Here is a 26,551-nt window from a genome sequence, read left to right on the forward strand (position 1 = left end):
AGAAGAAAACTCAGCTTCTTCCTAAAAAGAAACTAATAAAATATTATATAATAAAGTCTTGTGAGTATTATATGGGGTCTATTTTTGCCCATTTTAGGGACAATATGGTTTTAAAGATAAGTGGATTTGAAAAGAGTTGAATAATTCCTGTGATTTCCCACCACAAACTCAGTGAAAAACAAATCATTTCACTGATTCCACGCAGACATACTTTTTGTCACCACCAGAGGGAGGCACTGACCTGAGCTAGTGGCTTGTGGCATTACTGTGAGTGCTGTTCATTTTCAGTCAACAGCATGTATTAACTGGTCAGTCTGTCTGTCAGTTTTACTCACTCATTGCCATATGTTCTTATTAACTTAAATGTTAAAAAGTATGTGCAGAAATATGTGCTGAGAACAGATGTCTGGTCTTGTTATGTATGCTTTGGCTACTATTTGGGCATGGCAGGGTGAAATCTGAAATGTATGGCAACACATGCCCAGAAGCATGTTTGTTGTGGTTATCATGGTAACAGTGAATGGTCACAGGAAAAGTGCAAAATGAAGCCTTTTAACTTCTGGGAAAAGTTAGGTTTCAGGTTTTATGATGGACCTGTGAAAGGATTATTCAGACTATTTGGTTGCCTGAAATGTTATGTTAAAAAATTAGATGGAAATATATTGGTCTAAACATTAATATTAGATCTAGATTCAGGAAATGACATGAAATATACATGTTTAAGATGTGTTTGTATCACTAGTGGGTTTTGATCTTATTTTATCTGTAACTGTTTTAATGATGAATGTACTTTAGTTTCAATATGTGCAGTATGACTAAAAACAGTCTTCCTAAAAGATGATCCTCCAATTCATCAACTCTCTTCCTGCTGTTTATCATATACCCTGGAATGTGAAGCTGGTATATAGCCCCTTCGTATATTTTTTTGTGTCAGTGGAAGATGTTGTTTATAGAATATGCTGGAAGGGAAAACTCATCTTACTGTGCATTTACAGGGTCTTGTTTCTTTCTCCCCTCATTGAAATCTGTCACTCAAGCTGCTGGAAGCCCCAGAGCATTGAGATACAGATGATGAAGAGTGAGTATGACCTATTTAGGTGCAGATATCTGAGATCTTTGACTGGTATGCAGAGAGTGCTTGCTGTGTTGGTTCAGACACAAAGTCTGGAGCAGACAGGATCCCTATTAGTGATTAATGGCAGCCAACCCCTGACGCTCACAAAGAGATATGGTTCATCTGTTCCATTAGACAGTCAGTCAACCCAAATTGAAACAGTCTCCTACAGACAATGATGACCACATTATTTAGTCAGCTGGGAACAAAAAGCCACAGTCAAATCCTCTGAGTCACAGCACCGGTCTGATCTGCAGTCCTGTGGTCTTAGACAAAAGCACCCAACAAACAACTTTGAAAGATACAAAACCACACAGAAAGAGAAGATTTTAGATTCAACTAAAATCTTTTAAGAACTTTAAGTTATAAAAATATTCTTTATCAACCAATACAACAATTTAGAGCATTCTGTGTGATTGTTTTCAGGTGGAATTATTACGTTTTTATTGCATCAACTATTCAAACCCATATTTTTCCAATCAGCGTGCGTTCAGTGAAGAATGTGGATGTTGTGCATTTGTTTCTATAGAAGTCACTGTGATTTAATGAGACATTTTCTGCATCTTTGTAAACCATGAACAGACTTTGAAATAAAGTTCTGAGTGTGTGCAAACTTCAGCTGTCTGGAGCATTTATAATGACAGGCCTACGAGTGGGCCCAGTGTAGAAAAAGGGCTGTGAGTTTCTTAGCAAACTGTAGGTAAGAGGCAAACAGCCTTGCACAGTGAACTGAAATCAGCACAGTGTGTGAAGGCAGAGGCCTCTCTCCATCTGCAGGAACTGGCCAGTAGCAGTTAGAGAGAACCTGGCCTCTGGGGGCTGATTGCCAACTGCCTCACTAGTCTTCAGCTCCACCCTCCAAAAGCCCAGTCCAGCCTTATTTTATCCATGTCCATTGCAGCAGTGTCCACTGTGCTGCGTGCTGCAGGCTCCCTGGGGCCCGAGGCTCCAATCACAGATGCAGGCTTCCCCTTAAACAGCTTTCCCTCTCCCCTGCTTGTGCGCTCACTCTCTGGCTCTTCTCTCTGCCTGCAAGTGTGACTCACAATTGTAAAGGCTGGCTCTTGTACTCCAAAGGGCCCAGCTATTGCACTGCCCCTCTTACTCTTCAGGATTCAGGCTGCAGCGATGTTGGAACTCTTGACCATACTCATGAATCCATTTGTTTGCCACTGGAACAAAAATAGCAAATTTTAGTATAATGGTATAACTAAATGATTTTCAGTCTTTAAAACATTCAAATAAATATGAGTGAAAATGACCAATCATAAATTTTCACTACAGCTAATATGGCTGAGTGAAATAATGCAGACAGCAAATACTTTTGCAGCTGCCTCATGAAGATTAATACCCTGTGAGTTTTGTTTCCAGACACACGTTTAAGTGTTGGAGTTAGATAGGCTGCGCCAACCAGCAGCAGATGTCTAGCTTCCAAGATGAGCATTCAGTGTTTGAACTGCTCTCTGTTACATCTCTAAAAGTATAATGCAGCACAGATGTGGCATGAACATGAACTTGTATATGACCTCCTGTATAACAGTATTACTGAGCAGTGGATAACTGCTGCAGAACATGAAAATGTTGCAAAAAAGGCAAAGGTTAAAAGGAAAAGGGTACAGTTATAGTCGATTCAAGAAGTTATCTATAGTCTTACCCCATTTGTCTCCAATAAGCACTGGGCAACCAGCATGCAGAGTGTCCATATCTCCTTGACCATTTCTATGCAGGTTCCACCAAAATATTGCAGCTTTCTGTGATACAAAAACCACAACAAATAATCATTTTTGATTGGTCGTATTCACATATTTTAATTGCTGGCCCTACTGGTTCATGAAGTTCAGTTCTTCATCTCATTAAAGGTGCACGGTTAAACTCCAGAGATGGTATGTCAAACCTTCCACAGAAGTTCATTTATCAGCCCAAAGTACCGTCCACCATCACCGAGATTCAGCTATACAATAGCAGTATTGTAGAGAGAAATCTCCTGACAGTTGATTTTATGATCTGACATTTAGCATTTTGACAGCTGCATCACAAAATGTGAGCAACGAGCAGAGCGAAGTGAAAACATTCCAGCTTGAGGTGAAAATGACATGAAGTATCATCACAGTCAGTAACAGTGTGTTTACCTCCACTACAGGAACACTGAAGTTGGCATAGATGAAGGCTGTGGACCCACCTGCCTCGACAGAGCTGAGCTGTGGAAAATGACATTCCTTCAGAGTTGTGTCTTGTGTTTATATGCTGAAGTTATGAAAAGCAATTCCCTCTGCAGCACTGTTTCACTGTTTTCAAAGCCTTACTAAATGCTATTACCTCTTACCTCACTACCCACTTGTATTCAGTGTTTACTTTTAATCAACATTGTTAACAATCTAGACTCTTTCATTTTAGAGACTAGCAAATGATAGTAACCAGACATCAAACCTGGACAAATGAGAAGGCAAGAAATATCAAATAAGGAATACTTATAATAACAGAGGTCACAGGCAATTGACTTAACTCTATTGCATGACAGAAGCACTATAAAAGAGCAATTTAAGAGGTAAGGCAGGATTACTGTGAATTCTTACACTAGGTTGTTCCAACGTTCTGCAGAATTGATGCCAAGTGTGAAAGACTATGTTTCTAATTTAACTTCTGAAACATCCAATAGGAACCTGGTTCATGTAAAGTCGTAAGATGATAAGAGTAAAAACTGACTCACATATATCATAAAGGTTGCCACTCGATTCCCAGTTTTCAGCTTGAACACAGGGCTTGAAGGAGACTGGTTGCACGAAAAATAAAAAATGAGATTAGAAAAGTGATTCTAACAAAATCCAAAACCTACAACAGTATCAATAATATTGATAATCTTACTGTAGCATGGTCAAAGTGAGGTTCGTAGTGGCCACCAATCCCATAATTCACCACCTGAAGGTACTCGCCATATGGATGCGTCACGTTCAAACCTGTGAGCAAGGAGATCCTCTGGTCCAGCTTCCCAACAACAGAGTGAGCAGAGTCCTTCACCCATGCACTGAAAATACGACCAGATGATCTGATTTAAATGGATGTAACTGAAGTTGAATGAGTCAAATTACTGATAATAAACAGCAGGCCACAAGCAAGCAGTCTACTATACTGTACCTCTTGCTGATGCGATAATCTGCTGTTGCTTGTTTTTCTCCAGCTGCAACCACAGATCTTCTTAACTTGTCAGGAAAGACAGAAAACAGTATTTATGTTTGTGATCATCGCAGCATGCAAGCTTTAATGTCCAGCCCTGACAGTTCTCTAAAAGAAACAGAGGAACAGCATGAAAATATGTTCTGATGCCATTCCAGAAGTTACATTTGAGAGGCAAAATAAAGAATATGAAATCAAATAATGGGAGTTGAGAGTCATTTACACTATCCCTCTAATCTCCCAGTGAATGAGGGGAAGGAGTAACGTGTGGATGGATGAAGGACAGTTCTCAACAATTAACCAAGACAAAGGCTGCAAAAACTGCAAATTTGCTGATGACACAAGAATGTTGAAACACTAATTTCCCACAGGTAACAGTTTCAAATTTAATCTTGTGTTACTCCTCAGTTTCTAAAAAGCAGCTAGAAGTCAGGAAAAGACCAGATGTTTGGGATTAAATCAGTTCTTACAACTGAGTCCTGATTTATTCTGCCTGAGTCATGCTGCCTGCTGCTAATTTCATACAAGTTTTCCAGTTTTCAACAATATATAAACTGGTGCTATGTCCCGCGAAGAAAGCATATGTCTCTTTTGCAGATAAACATAGTGATGCTAGGGCACCTATATGCTATAAAAGAGGTAGCTTTACTCAATTTGAAGGGATTAAAAACTTCAAAGAAATATTTTTAATGTATCACTTTCAAGAAAACCTAATGTCTGATTTGTTAATGGCTACCAGAACAATAAACCTTCCTTTTTTCTTACCTGATTCTTATATATCATGCTCTGGAAAGAACAAAGTGTAAACCATGCTTGAATGTTGCTCACTGCTCCAAACTATTACTGTTCACTGGGCCTGTTTTCAATCAGCCCACAAGCTGACATAATGATTAAATAAGTACAGGGGTTTCCATCAGAGCGTGGGATGGAAAACCCGCTCAACAATGCCAAATCTTGACACAAACTATAGGGTACCAACTGAATTCGGCCACCAAATTTTCCCCAAATGAACTGAGTCAGCATACTGTATCAGCTAAGGATAAAGCTCTCTAAATAAGACATTGCTTTCAAATAGATACTGAAGTTTGATGAAAGTGGACTCATGGTGTACCAGTAGAGTAAACTGGACAGTTTGGGGAGCAAAGCCAAGTTTTCATAGTAATGTATCCCTCATTCCTTTAAGCCTTGCTAAATGTTTGGAAGCAGACCAACTCTTGCTCCATAGGGTCTTTCCAGGATCTTTCCAGAGGGAAAAGGTACAGAGTTGGCTTAGCCCCCAGCAGCTACAGAACCTCACGGTACATTCACAAAAATCAGTTACTTTTCCTTATAAAATGAAACAATTTAATGTGGAGCGATGTATTTCTGAGACCACTTGCAAGAGAAAAATACAAATAAGGCATTTTGGAGCCAGCCTAGGTGTTTTTCGCCTCAAATGATGTGAAAAATGCTCGCTGCTGGCACTTACTCCTGGCTGGGCGAGCATCTTGATGTCTTCTGCTTCTGCGTCAGTGATGAAGTCGTGGTACAGGACCACATATGGCTGCAGGCTCAGCACTTCCCGTTTTACTGGGCCCAGGAGAAGACCTGGACTGCCGCTGGTGAAATAGTCGCAGAATAGTCTGGGGTTTTCAAAATGTACTGGCTGTTAGGAGAAACAGGCAACTGATGTCCATTAAAAAGATCAAAACAAAAAAATGCTTTTCTTGTTGAATCCCAAACCATCTGTCACTGTGGTATTGCCCCCCCCCCCCAATAAAGTAAAAATAAAACCAACTTCATGTTAGGTATACATAAAAATGTAATTATGAGCTTATTTCCTGAACTGAACATGAAATGTGACTCAAAAATGTGGCAAAATACTTGGGTGTGTTAACTGACACTTTGTGGTGTGTCATATTTTGTTGCTTTTACACCAAAACGTGACTACAAAATACAATTGGCGATGAAACAGCAAATGGATCCATAGTCAGAAAAGAAGGGTTTCACTTACACAAACATATAAAAATCACTTATTAACATGTGATGTATATGTGGATGTACTGTTTTAAATGCAGATTACCATCATGCAACTGATTTGTAATACAATTAAGAAAAGTGAGACTCAGATATTCCAATGAACTGTGTTTTCAGGGTGATAAGTACCTGTGAGCCTTGGGTCTGACACAGTCTCTCATAAGTGTTCCTAGTTCTTAAGTATTTAGATGCAGGTCTCCTCAACCCACCACCTCTATTTGATATGTGTGGTCTCTCCATGAGCAGCTTCTCATATTTCTCAACATTCTGCAAAACTCTTCCATTCACTGGATCTGAGAAGTAAAACACATGCAAAGAGACATTTAAAGAAGCGTCTGCAGGGACTGTTACGTTGCAGAAATGATTAAATCAGACGGAAAACTTACCATGATGCAGTAACTCTTGAGACAGACTTAATGCATAGGAGACATTTCCTGTCTGAAACGGTAAGAGGAATGTAAGTCAGTGTGATTCATACGTAAGTTGTTTCATAAGTATCTAAGTGTTTTTGCACCCACTTTAAAATGAGAGAAAGCCAGGTGATCCAGTGCATCCTTTAAAGTCCCTTCATTCTCAGGGCTCCACTCTCCTCCTGATCCTCTGAAGAGACGAACCGACTCCTCCAGCCACTGCACTGAGTGGTAGTAGTCCTCTTGATCATAGGCAACCTGTGACAAGTTAAATTGATCTATTTTTCAATTACTGGAGCAACATCACAAAAATTCCATAGAGAAGAGAAAAGGTGGACTGGTGCTGAAATTTGAACATTTCCTGGGTCTCAGGAGGTTAAACTACATTACATAAAGTTACTTTCTGTTTTCTTTTCTTGTCTGTTTTCACCTGCTTGAATTACTTCTTTCTATCATTTCAAATTCATTTTATCTGTAATTTCAATAGTCGACCATCACTTGAGTGGTTCCCCAAGCAAATATTTTGTTAGTCTTTTGCTAAACTCTGAAGGTAAACCTTACCTTGAGGAAAAAATACTGTTCAAAGCTTGGTCCTCTTAAGTTGGAAGCCGGATGTAACAAAGGGTATGTCAATAGTAGGTAGCCTGCGCTGAGTAACTCTGAGGTAACAGTTAAGTGAGAATTGACTTTAAGTGCAATTGTTTATTTTAAATGGTGGTAGCAAACTGAGAATGTTAGCAATCCAACGAGACTTGGCTTTTCAGTCCAAAGATTTACTCCACTGGCCCAAGTTTCAGGAGGTTTTATTCATTTTAATGCCATGAAATTATAGGAACATATTTTTGAACATTTAAAGATACCATCGCTGTATATAATAAATAAAGCCCAATCACAACTGGATCTACTGCGAACTGACACAGTGTGAAGCTGCTGATGGTGCATTCAGGAGCTGCACCTGGTAGACTGGACTGGTTAGCTTCCTAAAAAGACAAAACCCAATCCACTACTTGAAGTGAAGGACCCTATCATCATATCAAACCACATTAGGCACATCCCATAGCAGATAAATAGTTGTGATTGGCTCGGCCCCATCAACACCAAGTGGAAATCAGTCTGAATAGGAGCAGAGCCATGCTGAGCTGCCAGAGCAAAGGAAGAATTGGCTCTCAGGCAAATACATCTGGACCCCAGGCTAAATAGTAACAATAGTTTGCTATGATGCCTTGACGTGGTTAAAAAAACTCTTTATTATTTTACAATAGCTTGATTTAAGATGTGGTGAGTGGAGACACAGGGCAGTACTGATTGAGTGTCTTTGTAGATTACACTCAATTGCAAGACCATGAGCTGGGTCAGGGTCCAGTTGTCAACAACATTATCAAGTAGTGGAATGACTCTTATTATGAATAACTCTTTGTCTTTCACCACAAGTCTTCTGTCATTTAATCTTTGACGTGTGATAGCTGTGCAGACAGAATGTCAGTAGAAATACATGCTTGAACGCCAAGTGAGCAAGATGGCTTTTAATATGTGACTCAATTTCCAAAAAAAGAGAGGCTAAATAAGAGACTTTCAGATGTTGTTGTTCAGAAAATATTCTATGCTTCTTTTTTCAATCATTTTATTCAAAACAGGTCTCTCAGAGGGTAAAGGCCATCCTAGTGGAGCCTCAGAACCCTCTTCATGGAGAATAATGACCACTTTCTTAAAGAGGGAGGCATAGAAGGAGAAGAAAATCAAAGATGATCAATACTATACTTAGTGGAAATAACCTGAAACTGGCAACATCTGAAGGACTCTTAATGTGTATTGATGATGTAGTATTGTAGTGATTATAACACCCTCCTGGAGAAAGGTAAGAGCGGCTTCAATCATTAAATTCAGTAGTCAACTGGAGTCATGAAATAATTGAAACAACGGCTTAGTGCCCTGCAAAAATATATACCTTTATACCTTTTTGTGACTCTTCTGATTGTCCATGTTTGTCTTAGCTCTTATGGCATTCAGCTCACAGCAAGAATACAAATAAAGAATAAAAATAACTAGTGCGTTGACTCATGGAGACAGGTGCTAGATGTGGTAGTTTTTATGCTGTTGTGTATCCGTGCAAGTTTTACCGCATTTGTCCAGCAGTCACCGCCAAAGCATTCTGGGCATAGCAACGTGATTGTAAAGCTACTGAATTACAAAATTATCTCCCAAAATATTGGTCCTATCAACTTGTCGTTTTCGCTACTGTCTTCCTTGACTAAAAATATATTAGTGTGCCAAACTGCAGCAGTCAGCTCTTTCTGAATTTTGTATAATGCTAGAGACACACACACATGCACGCAAACAAAGACCGCTTGGCTTTTATAATATAGATAATAATAATACTACCTGAGAAATGTCTGTATGCCTCTTTGAGCATCCATAAATAGACTTTTATTATGACCGCATCAACTGACATCAAATGAGTGTTCATGTGACTTTTACTTTATGATGTGCATTGGTTGTGTTGACTACTGTTTGTAAATTATACTGCCTCTCTGGGACTATATAACCCAGTCCAAACCATTCCAGTCCAATCCAATCCACAATCTTGGACTCAGACAGCACACCAACACAGACTCCGGTGCGCAAAACTTGAGACCAGACCAGGTTTTCTTTTTTTAGGATTAAAATTAAAATAACAGCGTACAAACCTTCATTATAAGAAAATGCATGGTTAGAGAGCTTTAAAATTCCACTTCAAGTACCAGACAAGGAACAAGCTTCTGTTAACAAACCCTGCTGGTTATGAAGTGTCTAACAGCCACATACATGCACATGCTGACAGTGTTTTCCGTGAACCCTAAAACAAAGTGCCACTGTTTACAAATTGCCTCAAATAATCTCAGCCTCCTTTCAAGTAAAGGAAAGCACTTCTCTGCTCCACACACTTTTCGTGAGATAATGTCTTTTCCATACTAGAGGATGTCTCTCCCACACATGCCCTGCCCTTACACATCACCGCTGTACATAAACAGCGGAATTTATTGTGGGGAAGAGATTTTTTTCTCTCTTTCATACTTGTAGAATGTATTTTCATCTTCACATGAAATGGATTCCCAGACACGGCATGGGAAGAACTTTTTCCAGGCAGAGCGTCTGGATTCCCACCCTATGCAACTGACAGGTTTGGAATAAAGCTATGTTGCAGACTGTTGGAATGGGATGCTAATCGGTGAGGGAAATTTTCACAGCTATAACCTTCAAATATCTCTTCATTTTATTCCTACACTTCAACATGGAGCCACTACTCATAACCCTCAAAGACCTAAACATCATAAACATCTACTGATCTGAAGTGTTTAATACATTTTGATGCACTAATCCTATCCTTACATTAAAAAAATTCAGCTAATGCATGCAAACTGTTTCTCCAGCTTTTCAGCAGCATCAGATGTGTCCTGTTTGGACATTCAGAAACTCCACAGTGAATGCGGAAACACCATCATGTTCTGCACCATTGATTCACCAATAAAACCCCTGTGGTTTGAAAAATGGCAGTGGTTGTTGATTCTTGCTTTTATGTTCAGTTAATGATATATTTTGTTGAAACGGTCACTTTTTATTCAGTTTTCTCAGTATTGATGAAACAACTTTTGAATTTATTTATGAATATTTACATAATGAGTAAAAAAAACTGGAACTTGCATGATTTTCACTGAAAAATGCAAAATGCAGAGGATGATATTATAATAAATGGTGATAAATGGCTTAGAGAGGGTTAAATGTATTAAAAATATGTGTTTGGAAGTGGTCACACAACTAGTTGTAGGTCTTTCAAGGAGTTACTGAGACAGAAAAACATAAAAAGCATAAAAATAAAATGAATGGTGTACCTTTCCAACAAGAAAGCAGTCATCACCAGACAGTGGGACGGATACATCGGGCATATAGATATCTGTAGCCTGTCCGTTAGTGACGCTCCGGAAATGACCCCTTACAAGGCTCGCCACTTGGAGGGCATACACATCCTGGAGCCTCATCAGCCCTTTGGCAGCCCCCTGGAGGTCTTCCAGTTTGGGCAAACCAGCCTCTTCCTTCTCGTAACTGGACCTGAGAGCTGGACAAGAGGAGGTCAAAAGGTGAACTAGGGGGTTGGGTGGTGACAGCAGAGAAGTGGGGGGGAGTTACTTATCACCTCCAGATGTGTCTGTAAAAGAGGCAATGAGCTAACCTTGTGTGTTTTCAAGAGCCTCGTCGCTGTAAACTACATTCAGCCATTCTGAATGGAGACGCTTGATGAGGGTGAATGCAACCAGCGGGTTTGCCATTGCAGTCTCCTGGCTTTTGTAAACCTCAGTGTGCAGGTCGGACACTTTGGCATAAAAACTGCAGGAAAGAACAGTAGCTGTGGTGAGTGGTACTATGCTCTCAAATATCAATAGCCTCTACAAATAAACTGATTGCGGATCAATCAGTGTGATGCATTAATTTACTTCTCCGTCCTTCCACCAACCTCCAAAAAAGCATGATTAACCAATAAAGACTCAGTACCACTTCTGTGGCAATTTAAAAAAAAAAAAAAGAATTTTCATCTCTATTTAACCTTTCTTAAATTTTTTATCATTATTTATTGTAAAATTATCCTCTGAATTTTGCATTTTTAAGTGAAAAGCAGGTATTTTCCCATGTTTAATTTAATGATCTTGTAGATGTTCATAAAAACTCAGATTACAGTTGAAATTTATTATGTCAGAAATTAAGAATTAAAGTGACTTTATCAGCAAAGATCTCATTAACTGAACATAAACCAAGTGTGCCCATTCACTGTCATTTGTCAAACTCTATGGGTTTTACTGGGGAATCAATGTTGTAGAAGATGACGGTGTTTCCACGTTCACTACGGAGCTTCTCAACGTCTAAATGGGTCATATCTGATGACCATGAAAAGATGACAAACTGCATTTTACAACAATTATTTACTTGGACTCATACAATTAGTGGGTCAGAAGTTATTGAACATTTTAGATCAGTAGATGATTTTGGTCACCAGTGGCAAAGACCCACCATCAACCAAAACATCTACTGATCTAAAATATTCCACTAATCCACTAATTAGATCCAATAATATTATCAAAAACATGCAAATAATTGTTGTAAAATGCAGTTTGTCATCTTTTCATGGTCATCAGGTATGACCCATTTAGACGTTCAGGGGGTCCATAGTTACAGCGGAAACACTGTTATCTTCTACAACATTGATTCATCAGTAAAACCCATGGAGTTGGATCAATGACAGTGGATGGACACACTTATTTTTATGTTCAGTTGATGATATTTTTGCTGAAAAAGTCATTTTTTCCTCAGTTTTTTCTGTTTAGATGTAATAATCATTGAATTTACTCTGAGTTTACATGACCATCTACATGATAACTGAATTAAATATAGGAAAATTCATGATTTACGCTGAAAAAACTTAAAATAAAGAGGATAATAATACAATAAATGGTGATAAATCACTTAAGAAAGGTGTAATATAGAGAAAAATTCATTTGGGAACTGCCATATAAGTGGCACTGGGTCTTTTATGGGTTGAATGGTCACAGCTTTTGACTACTCATTCCCACAAAGTACTGATAATATGAATCATGTCTATAAAGTGGTAAAAATGTTTTCAAGTGGTTGACTCATGCCTTTCATCCTCCAGATACCAATAAGATGCAGACCTACTAAAGAAAGATAGTTTAGCATAAATTCTGCGGCAAAATTTTATTTTATTTCACAATTTATTGATCCTGAAGGGAATATAAATTCTCAAACAGCACTGACAGTGTGTTCTCCCCTGAGTTGGACATATAATTGGAGATATAAACCAGAGCAGCACTTGGAGAACACCACAGATACATCTATTTTAGTTTTATTAAAATCCATGTTTTTTCTTTATGAATGACAAAATGTGAATACTTTTAAGTGGACCCTCCACATGTGGTGCCATCATGATGCATGATGTTATTCACCGTCTGTGGAGGTGGTCCAGGATGTGTCACTGGATGATATCATCTCCTTACTCTTAACTTAGAATAATGTCTAAGTCTATTTTAAAGCACTGCTGTCATTTGGTGCGTCTTTTTTCTTTAATTCTTCCCAGGCCTGAAGTGCAGCGCTGTCTCTAAGCATCAATAAAAGCTTATGGAAAAATAATAATACACACAACTCACCGCTTGATGTCCGCCAGTCTCTCTAACTCATGGTCAATATAAGTTCTTAAGTAATCGATCAGTTTTCGCTCCACACTGATGGCCTGCTTCACGTTCTGCAGCGACGTATACATTTCACCCACAGATCCGGGGACTGCGCCCCACGCCACTAGAACCAAACTAAAGAAAACACATGGAAGATGCTTCATCTCCAGCGCCTTACTCTGTGCCTGTTGCAGTATTTAAGGTTTCTGAGTGTTTTTCCTCTCGTGGCTGGACCTCTGTGCCTGTCCTGGACCGAAGTGACGCGCCTGTGGGTTTGCGCCGGGTTCTCCCTGTGAATCCAACGCGCCTCCGCTCCGTGCGGGACTCCTCTGCCGTGGGATCAACTTTCACAGTCCGGCCATTTGGTTTCCCTGAGATGGCTGTTAGGTCCAGCCAAAGCCTCATCTGCTCTATAACAGCAGGAACAAATAAAAGAATATTAAATTAAGTGTAACAGGGCCAGTTAGTGAAGGGTGTTGTCAGGATGTTTCTGCTTTGGAAATGTGATTCATGTTTTTGCATGATAATAATCTGTCCAAGTAATCAAATGGCATGACTTTTATTTTTGTTTGGCTTGTTTTTTTAATCGGGGCGCAGTATTATAAATCATTACTTAAGTAATGAATGTGATATGTTCGAATTTACAGTGACACCTGCTGGCAAATACCTTATACTACAACCAGGGACAGGACAGCTTTGGAAATAGGAGAAGAAATGCCTTTATTAGTCCCATAAGGGGAAATTCCACATTTAGAGCAGCAAAGCACAAAAGCACACAAGAGCAAAAGAAATTTCAAAATCAAAAATAAAAACAAATCAAAAAAAGCTATATGCACTATTTACAGCTGTGCACATTCTGATCATGCTGCAGGTTGGATAGGGATATGGTTTATTGCACTGTTTATTGCACAGAATTATCTGAAGCAGTTTCTGTTGTGGAGCCTGACAGCTGCACGAAGGAAAGACCTGCGATACCTCTCCTTCACACACTTCGAATGTAACATCCTGTCACTAATGGAGTTCATTAGTGCAGTGAGTGTGTGTTGGAGGGAGGTCAGTAATTATTTGACCTGACACAGACAGGTCAACGTTTGCCATACATGATACTTCTAAAGGTATTCAGGTTTTTGCATGTAAACGTGAGTCCAAATTTTAGCAAAAGTCTCATGAAATGATAAATCTATGACACTTTGCTAATTTCAAAGTAGAAAATTATGCATTTAGAATTACTACAACAAAAATCCAATGTCGCTTATTAAGCAAATCTGTTGTTATAAATCAGATAGAAACAATTAATAGTGCAAAAAAAACAAATAAAAAAAAAAGGTAATTTACATCATTGTTCTTTTGTTTGTTTGTTTTTAATTGTATGGCTTTTTATGTTGTTTTTTTTTATCTATTCTTGTATTTTATTCTTTTACTTGGGATTTATTTGTTCTTCTGTAGACCACTGTTTTCTTTTTTGTACAGTTCTATGTCTTTTAATCTATCCTGTATTTTATTCTTTTATTTAGGTTTTAATTATTCTTCTGTACAGCACTTTGGTCCACTGCAGTTGTTTTAAAGTGCTTTACAAATAAAGCTGGACTGGATTGGATCAAAAGTTATTTTTTAAAATTGTACCTTTGGGGCTTTTTTTTTGTACCCTAATTTGATTGATAGAGTAGAGAGAGTGAGGAAATAAGGGGGAGGAGAGAATGGTAGAATGACATGAAGCAAATGGCCTTGGAATGGAATCAAACTGGGCGGCTGCGATAAAGCCTCAGCCTACATTAGAAGTGTCATATAAGGTGAACCACTGGGGAACCACTACAGTATTACAAATTATATATTAGATTGAGAACTATTGAGTATTCCCAAAGCTGTAAATGAATGTACTATCAGAACTATCACAGCATGTTTAAGTCACTTGGAATGTTGGCCTTATTGTCTTAGGCCTACAGCTGTCTACAAGTCTAAAATGTGCAGCCTACATATGCACCAAAAAACTGCTGAATGAATTTTATGAACTAAAAGAAGTATCAAATATCATGCATAATGTGATACCTGCATTTAAAGGACTTGAATTTTTTTTGCAGTACAGACATATCTCTTTTTATGGCTGTTTCAGTAAAGGCTGCAGACTTCTGTACTAGGGCCATTGGGAACATGATGCGTTAAAATAATATAAGAAAATCGTAAGATTAAAATAGCCAACACCATACAACCACTGTTTTATAAGAACACTATGTTGAAAAATTAGGGAAATGATATTCATTAAAATCATACTTGAAATATGGTGGCAAAGAAAGAATCCAGAGAATCTTAAAATCTTTAATTTTTATATGCCAGTACTTTTCGGGATTACTTTGATTATTATTCAGGTATGCATTTTGTCACTCGTATTATAAATTTTGTTACTCAAAGCACACTTTGACAAACATCAGTCATATCCAACAATGTGTCTGACAACAAAATATAATTTACTTCCAAATGTCAAAGAGAACATCTGTATCTTTTATGGTTGGGCTTATACTTTGCTACATAATATGTATAAAATTATATTACATTGGGCCAGAAATGTAATAACCTCTGCTTCTGCTCTGAATGAGAATGAGGCTGAACATCAGACCATAAATATATCTTTGGTTCACTCACACAATTGAGTAATCTTTGTCAAAGCTGGCACAAATTTAAGGACAGAGCCTGGCTTATGTTTAACAGTATCAGACCCAATAGTAGTGCAAATGTATCCACAAGAAAGGGTCATGATCACATCAATAAAGTGTTAGAGGGTACTGGAGGCTGATTCCAAGTGATATATTTGTATTGCTTGTTCTCTGCTTTCAAACCTGCAAGTCATTGTAGAATCACAAACCTTTATCTTATTTATGGTGTGAAAACAGACATTAAACATTGCAAATGCATCTATTCATATTTGTACAGTGTGAATACAGCCTAAATTAGTCAAAAAGCAGACACGTGTTGCTGTTTGCCTCTGACACAAGGGTCTACCGTCTTTGAACAGCAGAGGAATCTTTTTTTAATGTAACCTCTGAGACTCTGATCTCGGAAGCCATAAATGAGTGGGCTAAGAAAGCGTGGAACCAGCATAAAACAGAAATAATTAAAAAAGGAAAGGTCTTGTGGGCTCCAGCTCTGGAGCGCTATGAGAGTTTCAGTGATGGGGTGCGTGAAGGCCAACACACACAGCAAAAGCTGAAAGCCATGCAGCAGCACAGTGTGCAAGGCTTTGGTGACAGAAACCCGGTCCTGTCTCAGTTTCCTGGTTTCCAGCAGGATTCTCACATAAGTGAAGAGGATGATGACAGCTACCACTACGAAGAAGAGCACACTTACAGCAGCCTTAAACAGCTGCTGGATCGGAGATGAGTTGACAAGTGCAGTTTTGCAAATCACAGGGGTGAACAGGACATTCACTGAAGGATCATGCTTCCCAATACTGAAGTCAATAAAGGGGAAGATGCAGCTGATGAGCCACAGGGACAGAATAATGATCCAAATACGGTCTGAGCGCCAGGCAGCCGGGCGCTGCAGGGGATAGATGATCGCAATGTAGCGCTCCAGTGACATTGTGGCCAGGATTAAAGGTGTGTTCTGGAAAGTGGCAGTGGATATAAACAGAAGTGGAACACAGCAGATAAAGGCAAGTTTCACCTGACCAACAACAAGGTGGAAGAGCAGCAGAGAGGACAAGACCTGAAGGGTGTCGTTGATCAGCATGCAGGCAAACAGGATGTAACGTGAGGTCTCCAGAAACTGCCTGTGAGAGGCAAAGATGTGCAACATGACAACAATACAACAGAGGAAGAGGCAGCAGAAGGGGATCACCACACACACCTTAATTATCATAGACAGGGTATTATGGGATGTAGCATTGGCTTGAAAGTCAGTCAGATTCTGCATGTTTCATCTGTGGACCAGAAGAAACAAATGAGAGAAAAGTGACTTAAACTATAAATATATTATGACACATTCTTTAAAATCACAGTCAGCTTAATGTCAGAATTAAAAAAGCATCAGAAACTCAACAAATATGCTGACATATCACATTTAAATGCCTAATACATGAGAAAAAAAAACAACTTCACAAAAAAATTTATAAATGTGTATTATTTGCCTGCCTTCACCTGACTAAACCCACATTACACATTCAATAAAAGAGCATTTATGAATGTCTAAGAATGTCTGCATCAGTCACAAGACTGAGCTTTACATCTCTATTCTTCTTCTCATATAAGGTGTCCTCAATAAACAGGATCTGTGGAAGGATGTTTCATCTGCCTGAAGTGTCTGTTCTCTTTATAGTGTGTTTGCCTGGGTCTCAATCCTCCAGAGGTTCATGAAATTAAGGCTGTTGTCATAAAGCATTAAAACAGATTTCAGTTGGGATATGAGATAATGACCTCATACATTGTTGGGTTTTAAAACAGACAAAATGTTGAAATTACACTTATGTTGAATTTTACACATTAATGCAACATAACCAACTTTGTTCTTTGTTACTTTTGATGTACAGTCTAGTGAAAAGGTCTTGGAACACCTTTGGTTTTTGCAGGGTTGAAATGACCATACATATTTATTTCTCGTTCTCATTTTTTTCACTTGAAACAAGAAAATACAGGAAATATGTGTACAGCCTTAAAAGACACAAAAAAAATGAACTAAATGGATGGTAAAGGTTAAAGACACTATTTAATGTGACCCCTGACCCCATGATAAGCGGTAGAAATAGTTTGAAACATCTGACGTGTGTTGGATGAAACCTGGTATAAAACACCATCACAATACATACAATTCATACATACAGATCGCATATTGTCTGAACAAAAGGGTGAAAAAACATGTTAAGAGCAAACGGAGGCCACATCAGATACTACCACTTTAGAAGCTGTTTTTTTTTTTGCCCCCGAAACTTTTGTTTTTACTGATGTACATACTAAACGTATATCCAGATTGGAGCTTAATACAGAGACTCTAATATGTGTGGTCATTAGAACTTTCCTAAACCAACAAACCTAATTTTGGCCAAGAACGTTTTAAAATATTAACCCTATAACACCGAACGTATCACATTTGATACATGAGTTTTGAAGCCCTCTACATGATCCGTGTGATATTTTATTTCCTTGAAAAACCTGATGGATACAAATAGATACATGCGATACACAGATAATCCACCAGGGGGGAGGAATTCGTTCACCAGAGGCCTTCCAGTGACACTACAAGATTGTCAGGAGGCGGAACTTTGCCAATTTTGAAAAGGAATTACCAATTTGTTTGGCATGTTTGTGTTATATTATGTTTTTGTTTGTTCAAAAATAATAATATTTGAGCATTGAGACTTGGTGCATTTAATATGATACAAAATTGAAAATCAGACATGAAAATTGATATTTGCAAAAAAAAAAAAAAAAAAAAAAAAATGGGGGGGGGGGGGGTGTTCAGAAGGACCAATAAAGGCTCCAGTTTCAAAGAACTGGAATTTTCTGTCAATAATTTAATGGTTCAAGGTTGACATTGTTAAATATGGATGTGTATTGAAATACTAAATTATAAGCACAGGTAAAAGAGGCAATTAGTTGGAAACCATAATATAAGCTCAGCTTCAAGTCCAAAAGAATGAAGATGATTTTGAAGACATTCCCTTGAGATTATCCAGAATTTTCACATTCATGAGGATGTGAGGATGACAATGGGATGGACAGCTCCAAAACATAATGCAAAATATTGAATAAAATGTAATTGTCATGCTAAGCTATGTAGCAATGTTACGTCTGCTGGTGTGTACATGCAAAAATATAGCATTATTTGTAAATCACTCAGTTATTATTAAGTGAGCTGGTAATAAATGATTCTTAATTAATGCAAATAATAATATAGAGTGCAGAATATACATCATAAATCATCTTTAATAACAATTTTTGTTCTACTTACAACATTTCCCATCTTTTTTCATCGCACATAATGAACAACAAACAACAACAACGTGGAAACTGTTCATACTAGACTTGATGTTGGAAACCTTACATGTAGGGAATATCAATATCATTATCAATACAGTTATTATAGAACCAATTTTCCATTTTAGTATTAAAAAATTGCAGTGTGAATTATACCACAAATCTATTGATTTATTTTTCCGCTGATTTAGATTTTTTTATTCATTAAAAGAAGTTTTACAACATAAATTAAATGTTTCATCAACATAACATCAGTATTATAAAGAATAAAAGCTGATTTTGTTTGTTGCAAAGATGCAGATACAGATTGACAGATTGATTGGGAAATTCAGCATGTTTGTATGAACTGATATAATTTCTATCATAATCATCAAAATTTAATATCAGATGGCAAGACATTTTTTGATACTAGACAGTTGTTATGACAATCTTATATGTATGATTCTTATATGTAATCCTTATATCATTTTTTTGTATCATGTTGCACTATTTTTAAATCATGATGTCCTACTGGATATGTTTTCGTATTGTCTCTTTATCACAGTGGAAAAGTTTATCTTATACTCTGCAGAGATCAGACGTAGAGAACACATTTGGTAGGACATCATGATATAAAAGTAGTGCAATGTGATATGAAAGAATGATATTAGGATTATATATAAGAATAATATAAAAGATTGCATATAAGATTGTCCTAACAGTATCTAAGCAACTTGGTCAGAACTATTAAGGTATTCAGTCTGATATCGAACCCTATGTAGATATAAAACACTTTAAATTCTACTAAAGTTAATGTCATTTAAGTGGTGACAGTTTGACGGAGAGATCTGGACGGACTGATGCCCTATTATGTGTGTTTTTTGCTGATTTAGTGCCATCGCTGAATCTTTTTCAGCTATAGTGAAAAGTGAAGTGTTGTATTGATCGTTGGCACTGAGATGATTCTGCTGAGTGGACAGTTTGTAGAGTGGGGTCACGTATTTCAGTTGTATCCAGTACAAAGCAGTTTGTGAAGTGTTGAGCAAAATATTTTGGCAGTCTCTCAAAACTTTTTGAGTGCATGCCAAAACATCTTTCTCCTTTTTGCTTTCAGCTCCAGTCTGAAAAAGCAAAGTCTGGTGGATGTCTGTTTGTGACCTGTAGATGTCACTGTCATTGATATGAAGTGCACGTCTAGTGTCAGTGAGTCCAGTCAATACAGGACTGAGAGTGTGGTAGGATCCCAGAAGAGACGCTGACCATTATTATATTTATCTAATATTTCCAACTTAATCTTTTTTTTTTATGTCAGCGAACTGATAATCCATGGAAAGCTTGTAACTTACTATCATTACATTCATTTTAATGTTAACCTTAAATGTATCAGTAGTAATGTGTGACTGTTTGTTTTGCTTAAGGGACGATGTTAAACTTGAATTTAAATGTCGTTTAACACTACAGGTTAAGGAGCTCTAAATGAAATTGGCTTTTATTACTGTGCATGTAAGATTCAGGGACTCATGTTAGAACAAAGGTTAAGTTAGGTTAAATGGACTTGTGTGGAAACTGAGCACGGAGTCAAATGTTACTGAACGCCAAACAAAAGATTTGAAAAACAGTGATCTGATGAAAAAACAGGTGAACTCATACTTTTAAAACTACTTCGTCTTTTTTATTTATTTTTTCTATTCTGTCACACATTTTGGAAATCAGCCACCATAGGGTCAAAGTATTTTATAAGACAATCATCAGTATGTCTGTAATCCAAATAGATATGTTTATTAGTTAAAAGTCTTGCTTGAACAGCACTCCAGCCAGGAACTGTATGATATCTCCAGAGCTGGCTTTACATCCCCTGCTTAGTAATTAACAGACTAGCTGATTATTAACATAAAGCTCTGGGGTCTAATTGCACAATCTCCAGTTTTCAGATGTTTGACAAACAAGTTGACTCTGTATGGTGCAGCTTAGGGGCTCGTCAGTTCTTTACGCAAGCTCTCTGTCAACAAACAGGGCTGCAGGGGATTGAACCAAACACTGTCCAAACAAACTTCTGCTGGTTCACAGTGGCTCCCACCAACGCAAATAACACTGCAGATTATGAATCTTTTTTTTTTTTTTTTTTTTTTTTGTTACTCTGTTTTTATTGTTGTTTTGGATTTTGTTCAATATAAACATAAGGGACATTTGGGATACACTGACCATAAAAACCCTTTGTGACTAACAATTGGTTTCAGTAATGTGATGTTGAAATGAACATTGTCCATTTCTCCCATTTATCATTACACTGCTCTTCTTTAGTCCTCAATCTATGGGTCAGAATCTCCATCTCAAATATTCCATTCACAATTTGTAGCCAGTCGTTAGTTGTAGGTGGTTCCAATCTGCACCATTTTTTTTTTTTTTTGGTAAAAGCCTTTTAACAGGCTAGTAATAGTGTTTTAAATAAATGCTGATTATGAATCTTATTGTCAAAATTATGGCATGAATTAAAACCCAAGCTTTCATTAGTACAAAATAAGGTATATTTCTAAAAGCTACAAGAGATGGTTTGTAATGTATATGAGTGCTAAACATATTGGACATAGAGAAATCAGATATTTAATAACTTTAACATGTAAATCTTTGTTGTGCCCCAATAAAATTCAAGGACATTTCCACTTTAATCAGATTTTGATTTAGTAGATGGGTATTCTTTTGTAATAGAGATGTAATCACAGTCACATTAATATTAAAAAAAAAAAAAAAAAAAAAAAAAAAAGATGATCCCATGTTTTCATTTTTATGAACTAATGAGGACATATTTTTTGAGAACAATAGAATTCTTTTCATGCTTGTGGCCATAAATTACAGGACTTAGACCTCCTGGAGCAAGTGGTCTAAGGGATACATAGTCAAAGTACCTGACATGAACAAAAAACATTCAATCAATCTGAAGGACAGCAGTTTCAATGAATGGAAACCACAGGTGGATGAGTCACAAAAGCAGCTGGAAAACATGAAAAAACACTGATCCGAGGCCTTTGGAAGTTGACTTATGATCTTAATGCAGTTTTGGAGTTTTGGTCATTTTCATTATTTCAGCAATACAGCATATTCATTCATTCATTCATTTTCTGAACCTGCTTTATCCTCACTAGGGTCACGGGGGTCGCTGGAGCCTATTTCAGCTACTTATGGACGAAGCCGGGGTATATCCTGGAAATGCCACCAGTTCATCGCAGGGCTGAACATATAGAGACAAAAAATCACTTTCACATTCACACCTATGGGCAATTTAGATTAACCTATTAGTGTATGTCTTTGGATGGTGGGAGGAAGCTGGAGTATCCAAACAGAACCTACGCAGACATGGGGAGAACATACAAACTCTACACAGAAAGGTCCCACGATACAGCATATATTTATTTTTATTTTATTTATTTTAATACGCGTTATCAAGAGGTCAAGCTGACTTGCAGGTGACATATGATGACTTCTTGTAGATGCTAAAGGGCGGATGGTGCAAAGAAAGTTGAGAGAATACAGGGAAAACACAAGGAATAGAGATGAATGATCAGTGAACCCTGCAACACAGGGTCATGAAAAATGCCACCTAGTACTTTAGAACAGTACTGGCTGTCAGCGAAACTGGTGTAACAATAAAGTAAATATACAAAATGAAACAGGACATAAGGGTGGTGCACTGGTTAACACATTGTGTGGAGTGTGTGTTCTCCCCGTGTCTGTTTGGGTTGTCTCTGGGTACATCGGATTCCTTCAACCATCCAAACAAATGTACCATAACAGATTAATTGATCAAACTAAATTGGATGTGAGAGTTGTTTGTCTGTAAATGTCCACTCTGTGATGAACTGGGTTCACCCCACCCTCACCTGTTGGTAACTCTGGCAACCTTCACAAGGACTAAGTGGTTCAGAAAATGGATGGATGGATATCATATAAAATAGAGCAGAATGTACAACCAAAATGTCAAGAGTGAATATGTCTCAGTGTTCACGTCATATCAGTTACTGACAGCATGACTCTATCAGACAGAAGTGTAAATGTAAATAACGTGTGATGAGTGACATGCTGATGCGAAAGGAAATTATCACTAGATTCTTGAACCTGATCATTAGGCTTTGCAAAACTCTGTTTGCCAAACCCTCACATGTAGTTTCAAAATTGACATGTGAAGGAGTAATTATGCTTTCCTCATTTCATATCTGTCAGTCACTGAAATAAATCTCCCAGTGTCAAAACCCTAAAGTAAAGTTGATAGGAAAGCAGCGCCACACATACAATGAAAACACCACCCAACAGCTGCTTTTCAAAGCTAACAATATGGGCAAGTCATTACATGCCTGTGCTGTCTAAATGGTGCATCATGGCTCAGACTTTCAGTGTGTTCTGTGTTTTGGTTGTCTATCATGTTTATTCTTGAAAATGTTGTGAGCATTCATTCCCTCAGGGTCAGGTCTGCTGAAATCATCATAAAGCTTTCCAGAACTGTTTTTATCTCTTACACATACATGCCCATATGCACAATAGACAAAGTGATAAAAATGCAGCCTGCACGTAATATCTGACTCGTTGTTCCTCCTCAAATAAGGTCAAATACGCACATGTGCCAGCAGAGTCAACAGATCAATACATTTTACGCAACACAATGGTGCTGGGGCCTTATAAATACCGTAGCGCATGGAAGTTCAGAACAGAGGAGTACACTGCAAGGCTTCAAGCAGTTCTCAAACTCAACAGTAAAACAGCAGATTAGTTTGAGTTTTGTTCAGGAATTAATTTTGAGTGTAACTTATTTATTTTCAAAATGCAAGCGATTCGTTGCTCAGTTTGTGCCAGCCGTGCTGTTGGAGGCCTGCAAAGACCAACCAACAAGAGTATAATCAGGAAGGAAGCTGCCTGCATCCGTTTTCTAAGGTAAGCTCTAACATCCATGGAAAATCAGGCATAACGTTAAATTACACTGCATTCATTCTTACCTGTCACTTTTAAATCAGGTGTGTTTTTGGTACAGTTTAATTAAGTCATTGCATGATCATCCATTTTCACTACACTGCATTGTAGGACAAAAGTATTCAATATCTTTAAAATGCATGTGGCCTTGACATTAAGTTTTGCAATAACATATTGCCTTAGTCTAAATACAGTGTCCAATTTTGCCCTGTGGGTTAGACTTAAATGTAAAGTTTTCTAGTTTTAGAGGAACGCATACTTTATCTTCACTAGGTTTATTCAAACAACAAGTAAGTTCACCAGCGTAGAAATGTTTTAATCTCCCGTTGTAATATTTTTTTCACAGCAGTTCTGAGACCAGCATACTCAGCAACGCACAGCCCGAAGTCCAGAAGATGGTGGAATGGGCAGAAGCCATGCACATGAGCAATGCTTCTCCAAGTGCCGACCGTGGGTTTTACACTGTGCCTTTTGCACAGGTGGGTCAGGCTCATACATGTATACCAGTCCAATGTACTAAACTGTGAGACCAGGACTTTAATCTCTGTATTTTTCTGTTTTTAGCTGGGGGGAAACCTCTCTCAAGACTCCATAATTAAAAGAGCAGCCTCAATGGTCACAGACAGTTCAAGTACTTTCCTTTCCCAGGCGACATCGGCCCTCATCGATGCCCTTACAGATTATTCAAAGGTAGGTACAGGTACTTCTTCAAACATTTTAAATAACTCTCACAAGCCCAGAGCAGTATATCAAACCTCTGCCTTTCCTGTATTTATTCTGTTTTCTATCAGTCTGCATCAGTTGTCTTTCATCTGGTTCTTTTAAAGCCCAGATTTAACTCTTTTAGTCTGAAAATGGATAATTTTAAGGAAACTAAAGTCACTGTTTTTAGCTTCAGGATTATGTTTCTCTACATGTAATCTTCATTGAACAAGTTAAGATCTGTCATTTTAATATTGTTGTAGGTAATTTTCAAGAGATTTATTTATATTAATTAACTGACCATGTACACATGTTCGAAAAGAACTATATCATCAGTTAAACTAATGCAAACAGTCAAACATATCTATTATGGGGCCTCTGAATGTCCACAGCTATTTTACACCGATAGATATGTTTGATCTAGACTTTTGAGGGTTAAACCTACTGTATGAGATTAATAAAGGTCTTTATCAAAGTCATGCAATTTTTTCATGGTTACCTGTAATAAATTGAAGAAAAAGTTTAACTTTTACTCCTGATTTGTAAGCATTGATAGCGCAACTTGCTAATTTAGTTTAAATATTTTATCAGAGATATCCCTGATTATGTTTCAATAATGTGATGATAATACTGAAATAAATTTAATGAATTAAATGCATCCCTTTGCATATTTAACTGACTGTCCTCTGTTTCACAGGCTGTTCACAGGCGCATTACTCTTCAACGGCGGTTTTTAGCATCACTGGGAAAACTGACTTCAGCAGAGGAGGATTTCTTCTGTCAGTTGATCAACGGCCAACGTGCAGAGGTCAGCTGAACTGAACACACGTTATCTTAACTGTTCTTGTGCTGATACTGCACTTGTCACAGACATACATTTATGATTTCTTTATCCTTACAGGCTGCTGACAGACTCGCAGAATGTAAAAGTTATGAGTCGACCTGGATCAATGCCATCAACTTGTCCAAAATGGCAGCAGAGACAGCTTATATTTCAGGTGTGTAAAATGTGTGACTGAATATGTGATAAGTAATATGATGAACTGAATCTGACATGTGTTATTACTTAGGATTCAAGTGGATTGTCTGAGCCCTAATATAGCCCCTAGTTGCACCGTTGTCCATAAAGTTGAAATAAAATATTTTTACCTCTTCACATGAAATTATTGTGACAATGTGATTTTATAGATAGAGTGCAATTGGGACTCAATATGTAATTATTGTGTCTGGTCAATATTAATTATTGATATGTATACATGCGAAGAAAAAGAGGAATGTGTCTGAAAACTAAATTATTCCAGCTTTATGGGCAACAATGTGCTACAGATGTATGATGATAGGTTAGTAAAGGTTATGTTTAAATAATGTTTACAATAGGTTTAACAGGCAGCTGTATCGTCTTCAGATTCTCCAAAGTTACGCCTGAACTTTAGGTTATGGAAACACTTAAAATTCAGCAACTTGACAACATGTGTCTTTGTATTTGTGTTTCCAGGAGCTGAACAGGCATCTGTCACAATAAGGACAAACATTCAGCTGGCTCAGTCACAGGTGGAGGAGGCACGGAAACTGTCAGCAGATGCAGATAAGAAGTTGGCAGAGACTAAAGTAGAGGAAATCCAAAGGATGGCAGAATACACAGCCTTCCTGGGAGATAGTGAGGAACACGAAGTGCATGAAGCCTATCTCCGTGAAGACTAAGAAAATACACACATGTTGAAACATCTCTGAGAGTAGAATGATGTGTAGTCATCCACAGCTGTTAGGATCAGTTTTTGTCATATGTTTATATTTAAAAACACAAAAAGGTGCCAGCAGTAATCATTTTTAAATGCTATTATTTATTTGATTAATTATTGTCAATGAGCCTCTGGAAATTAATGTGGGAACACTGTTGTAGTTTGTAAATGTAAATGTATTTATATAATATATAACTAACTGTATAACAAACTTACTTTAACTATTATGTGAATTGTTGTTTTGTTTCACTGTTCAAATAACTACAAATAAAATGAACTGATGTTTGAG

At 37.6% G+C, this 26,551-nt stretch overlaps 3 protein-coding genes across 3 annotated transcripts; 1 reads left to right on the forward strand and 2 right to left on the reverse strand.

Moving 5' to 3' along the window:
• Positions 1-1,399: 1,399 nt before the first annotated feature.
• Positions 1,400-13,213, reverse strand: p4ha3 (prolyl 4-hydroxylase, alpha polypeptide III). Its single transcript, XM_030152732.1, has 13 exons — positions 12,900-13,213; positions 10,916-11,070; positions 10,578-10,801; positions 6,820-6,969; positions 6,688-6,739; positions 6,431-6,594; positions 5,754-5,930; positions 4,247-4,311; positions 3,977-4,136; positions 3,822-3,884; positions 3,244-3,312; positions 2,769-2,865; positions 1,400-2,286 (listed from the first exon to the last, which is right to left on the reverse strand). Exons 1-13 carry the CDS (start codon positions 13,085-13,087, stop codon positions 2,216-2,218), a joined length of 1,635 nt encoding a protein of 544 aa, XP_030008592.1. The 5' UTR covers positions 13,088-13,213; the 3' UTR covers positions 1,400-2,215.
• Positions 13,098-16,829, reverse strand: or95a1 (odorant receptor, family 95, subfamily A, member 1). The gene is made up of 2 exons (XM_030151373.1): positions 15,899-16,829; positions 13,098-13,333 (listed from the first exon to the last, which is right to left on the reverse strand). The coding sequence occupies exons 1-2, from the start codon at positions 16,827-16,829 to the stop codon at positions 13,098-13,100; spliced, it is 1,167 nt and encodes a 388-aa protein (XP_030007233.1).
• Positions 16,830-23,629: 6,800 nt separating this feature from the next.
• On the forward strand, positions 23,630-26,224 carry diabloa (diablo, IAP-binding mitochondrial protein a). Its single transcript, XM_030152748.1, has 6 exons — positions 23,630-23,785; positions 24,168-24,300; positions 24,386-24,511; positions 25,221-25,331; positions 25,425-25,521; positions 26,019-26,224. The coding sequence occupies exons 1-6, from the start codon at positions 23,676-23,678 to the stop codon at positions 26,222-26,224; spliced, it is 783 nt and encodes a 260-aa protein (XP_030008608.1). The 5' UTR covers positions 23,630-23,675.
• The last annotated feature ends 327 nt before the right edge of the window (positions 26,225-26,551 follow it).

The sequence above is a fragment of the Sphaeramia orbicularis genome, chromosome 13 (assembly GCF_902148855.1).
Source record: "Sphaeramia orbicularis chromosome 13, fSphaOr1.1, whole genome shotgun sequence".
Lineage (NCBI taxonomy): Eukaryota > Metazoa > Chordata > Actinopteri > Kurtiformes > Apogonidae > Sphaeramia > Sphaeramia orbicularis.

Bases quoted from the DNA above. Each gene is read 5' to 3' on its own strand.
- p4ha3 (XM_030152732.1), bottom strand. From the start codon at position 13,087: ATGAAGCATCTTCCATGTGTTTTCTTTAGTTTGGTTCTAGTGGCGTGG. The intron at 6,595-6,687 runs GTAAGTTTTCCG...TTTACTTCTCAG, and splicing joins TCAAGAGTTACTGCATCATG to ATCCAGTGAATGGAAGAGTT. The intron at 5,931-6,430 runs GTACTTATCACC...TTCTCCTAACAG, and splicing joins GTCAGACCCAAGGCTCACAG to CCAGTACATTTTGAAAACCC.
- or95a1 (XM_030151373.1), bottom strand. From the start codon at position 16,829: ATGCAGAATCTGACTGACTTTCAAGCCAATGCTACATCCCATAATACC. The intron at 13,334-15,898 runs GCAAACAGCAAC...CTGCTGTTATAG, and splicing joins GGTAGACCCTTGTGTCAGAG to AGCAGATGAGGCTTTGGCTG.
- diabloa (XM_030152748.1), top strand. From the start codon at position 23,676: ATGCAAGCGATTCGTTGCTCAGTTTGTGCCAGCCGTGCTGTTGGAGGC. The intron at 24,301-24,385 runs GTGGGTCAGGCT...TTCTGTTTTTAG, and splicing joins ACACTGTGCCTTTTGCACAG to CTGGGGGGAAACCTCTCTCA. The intron at 25,522-26,018 runs GTGTGTAAAATG...TTGTGTTTCCAG, and splicing joins AGAGACAGCTTATATTTCAG to GAGCTGAACAGGCATCTGTC.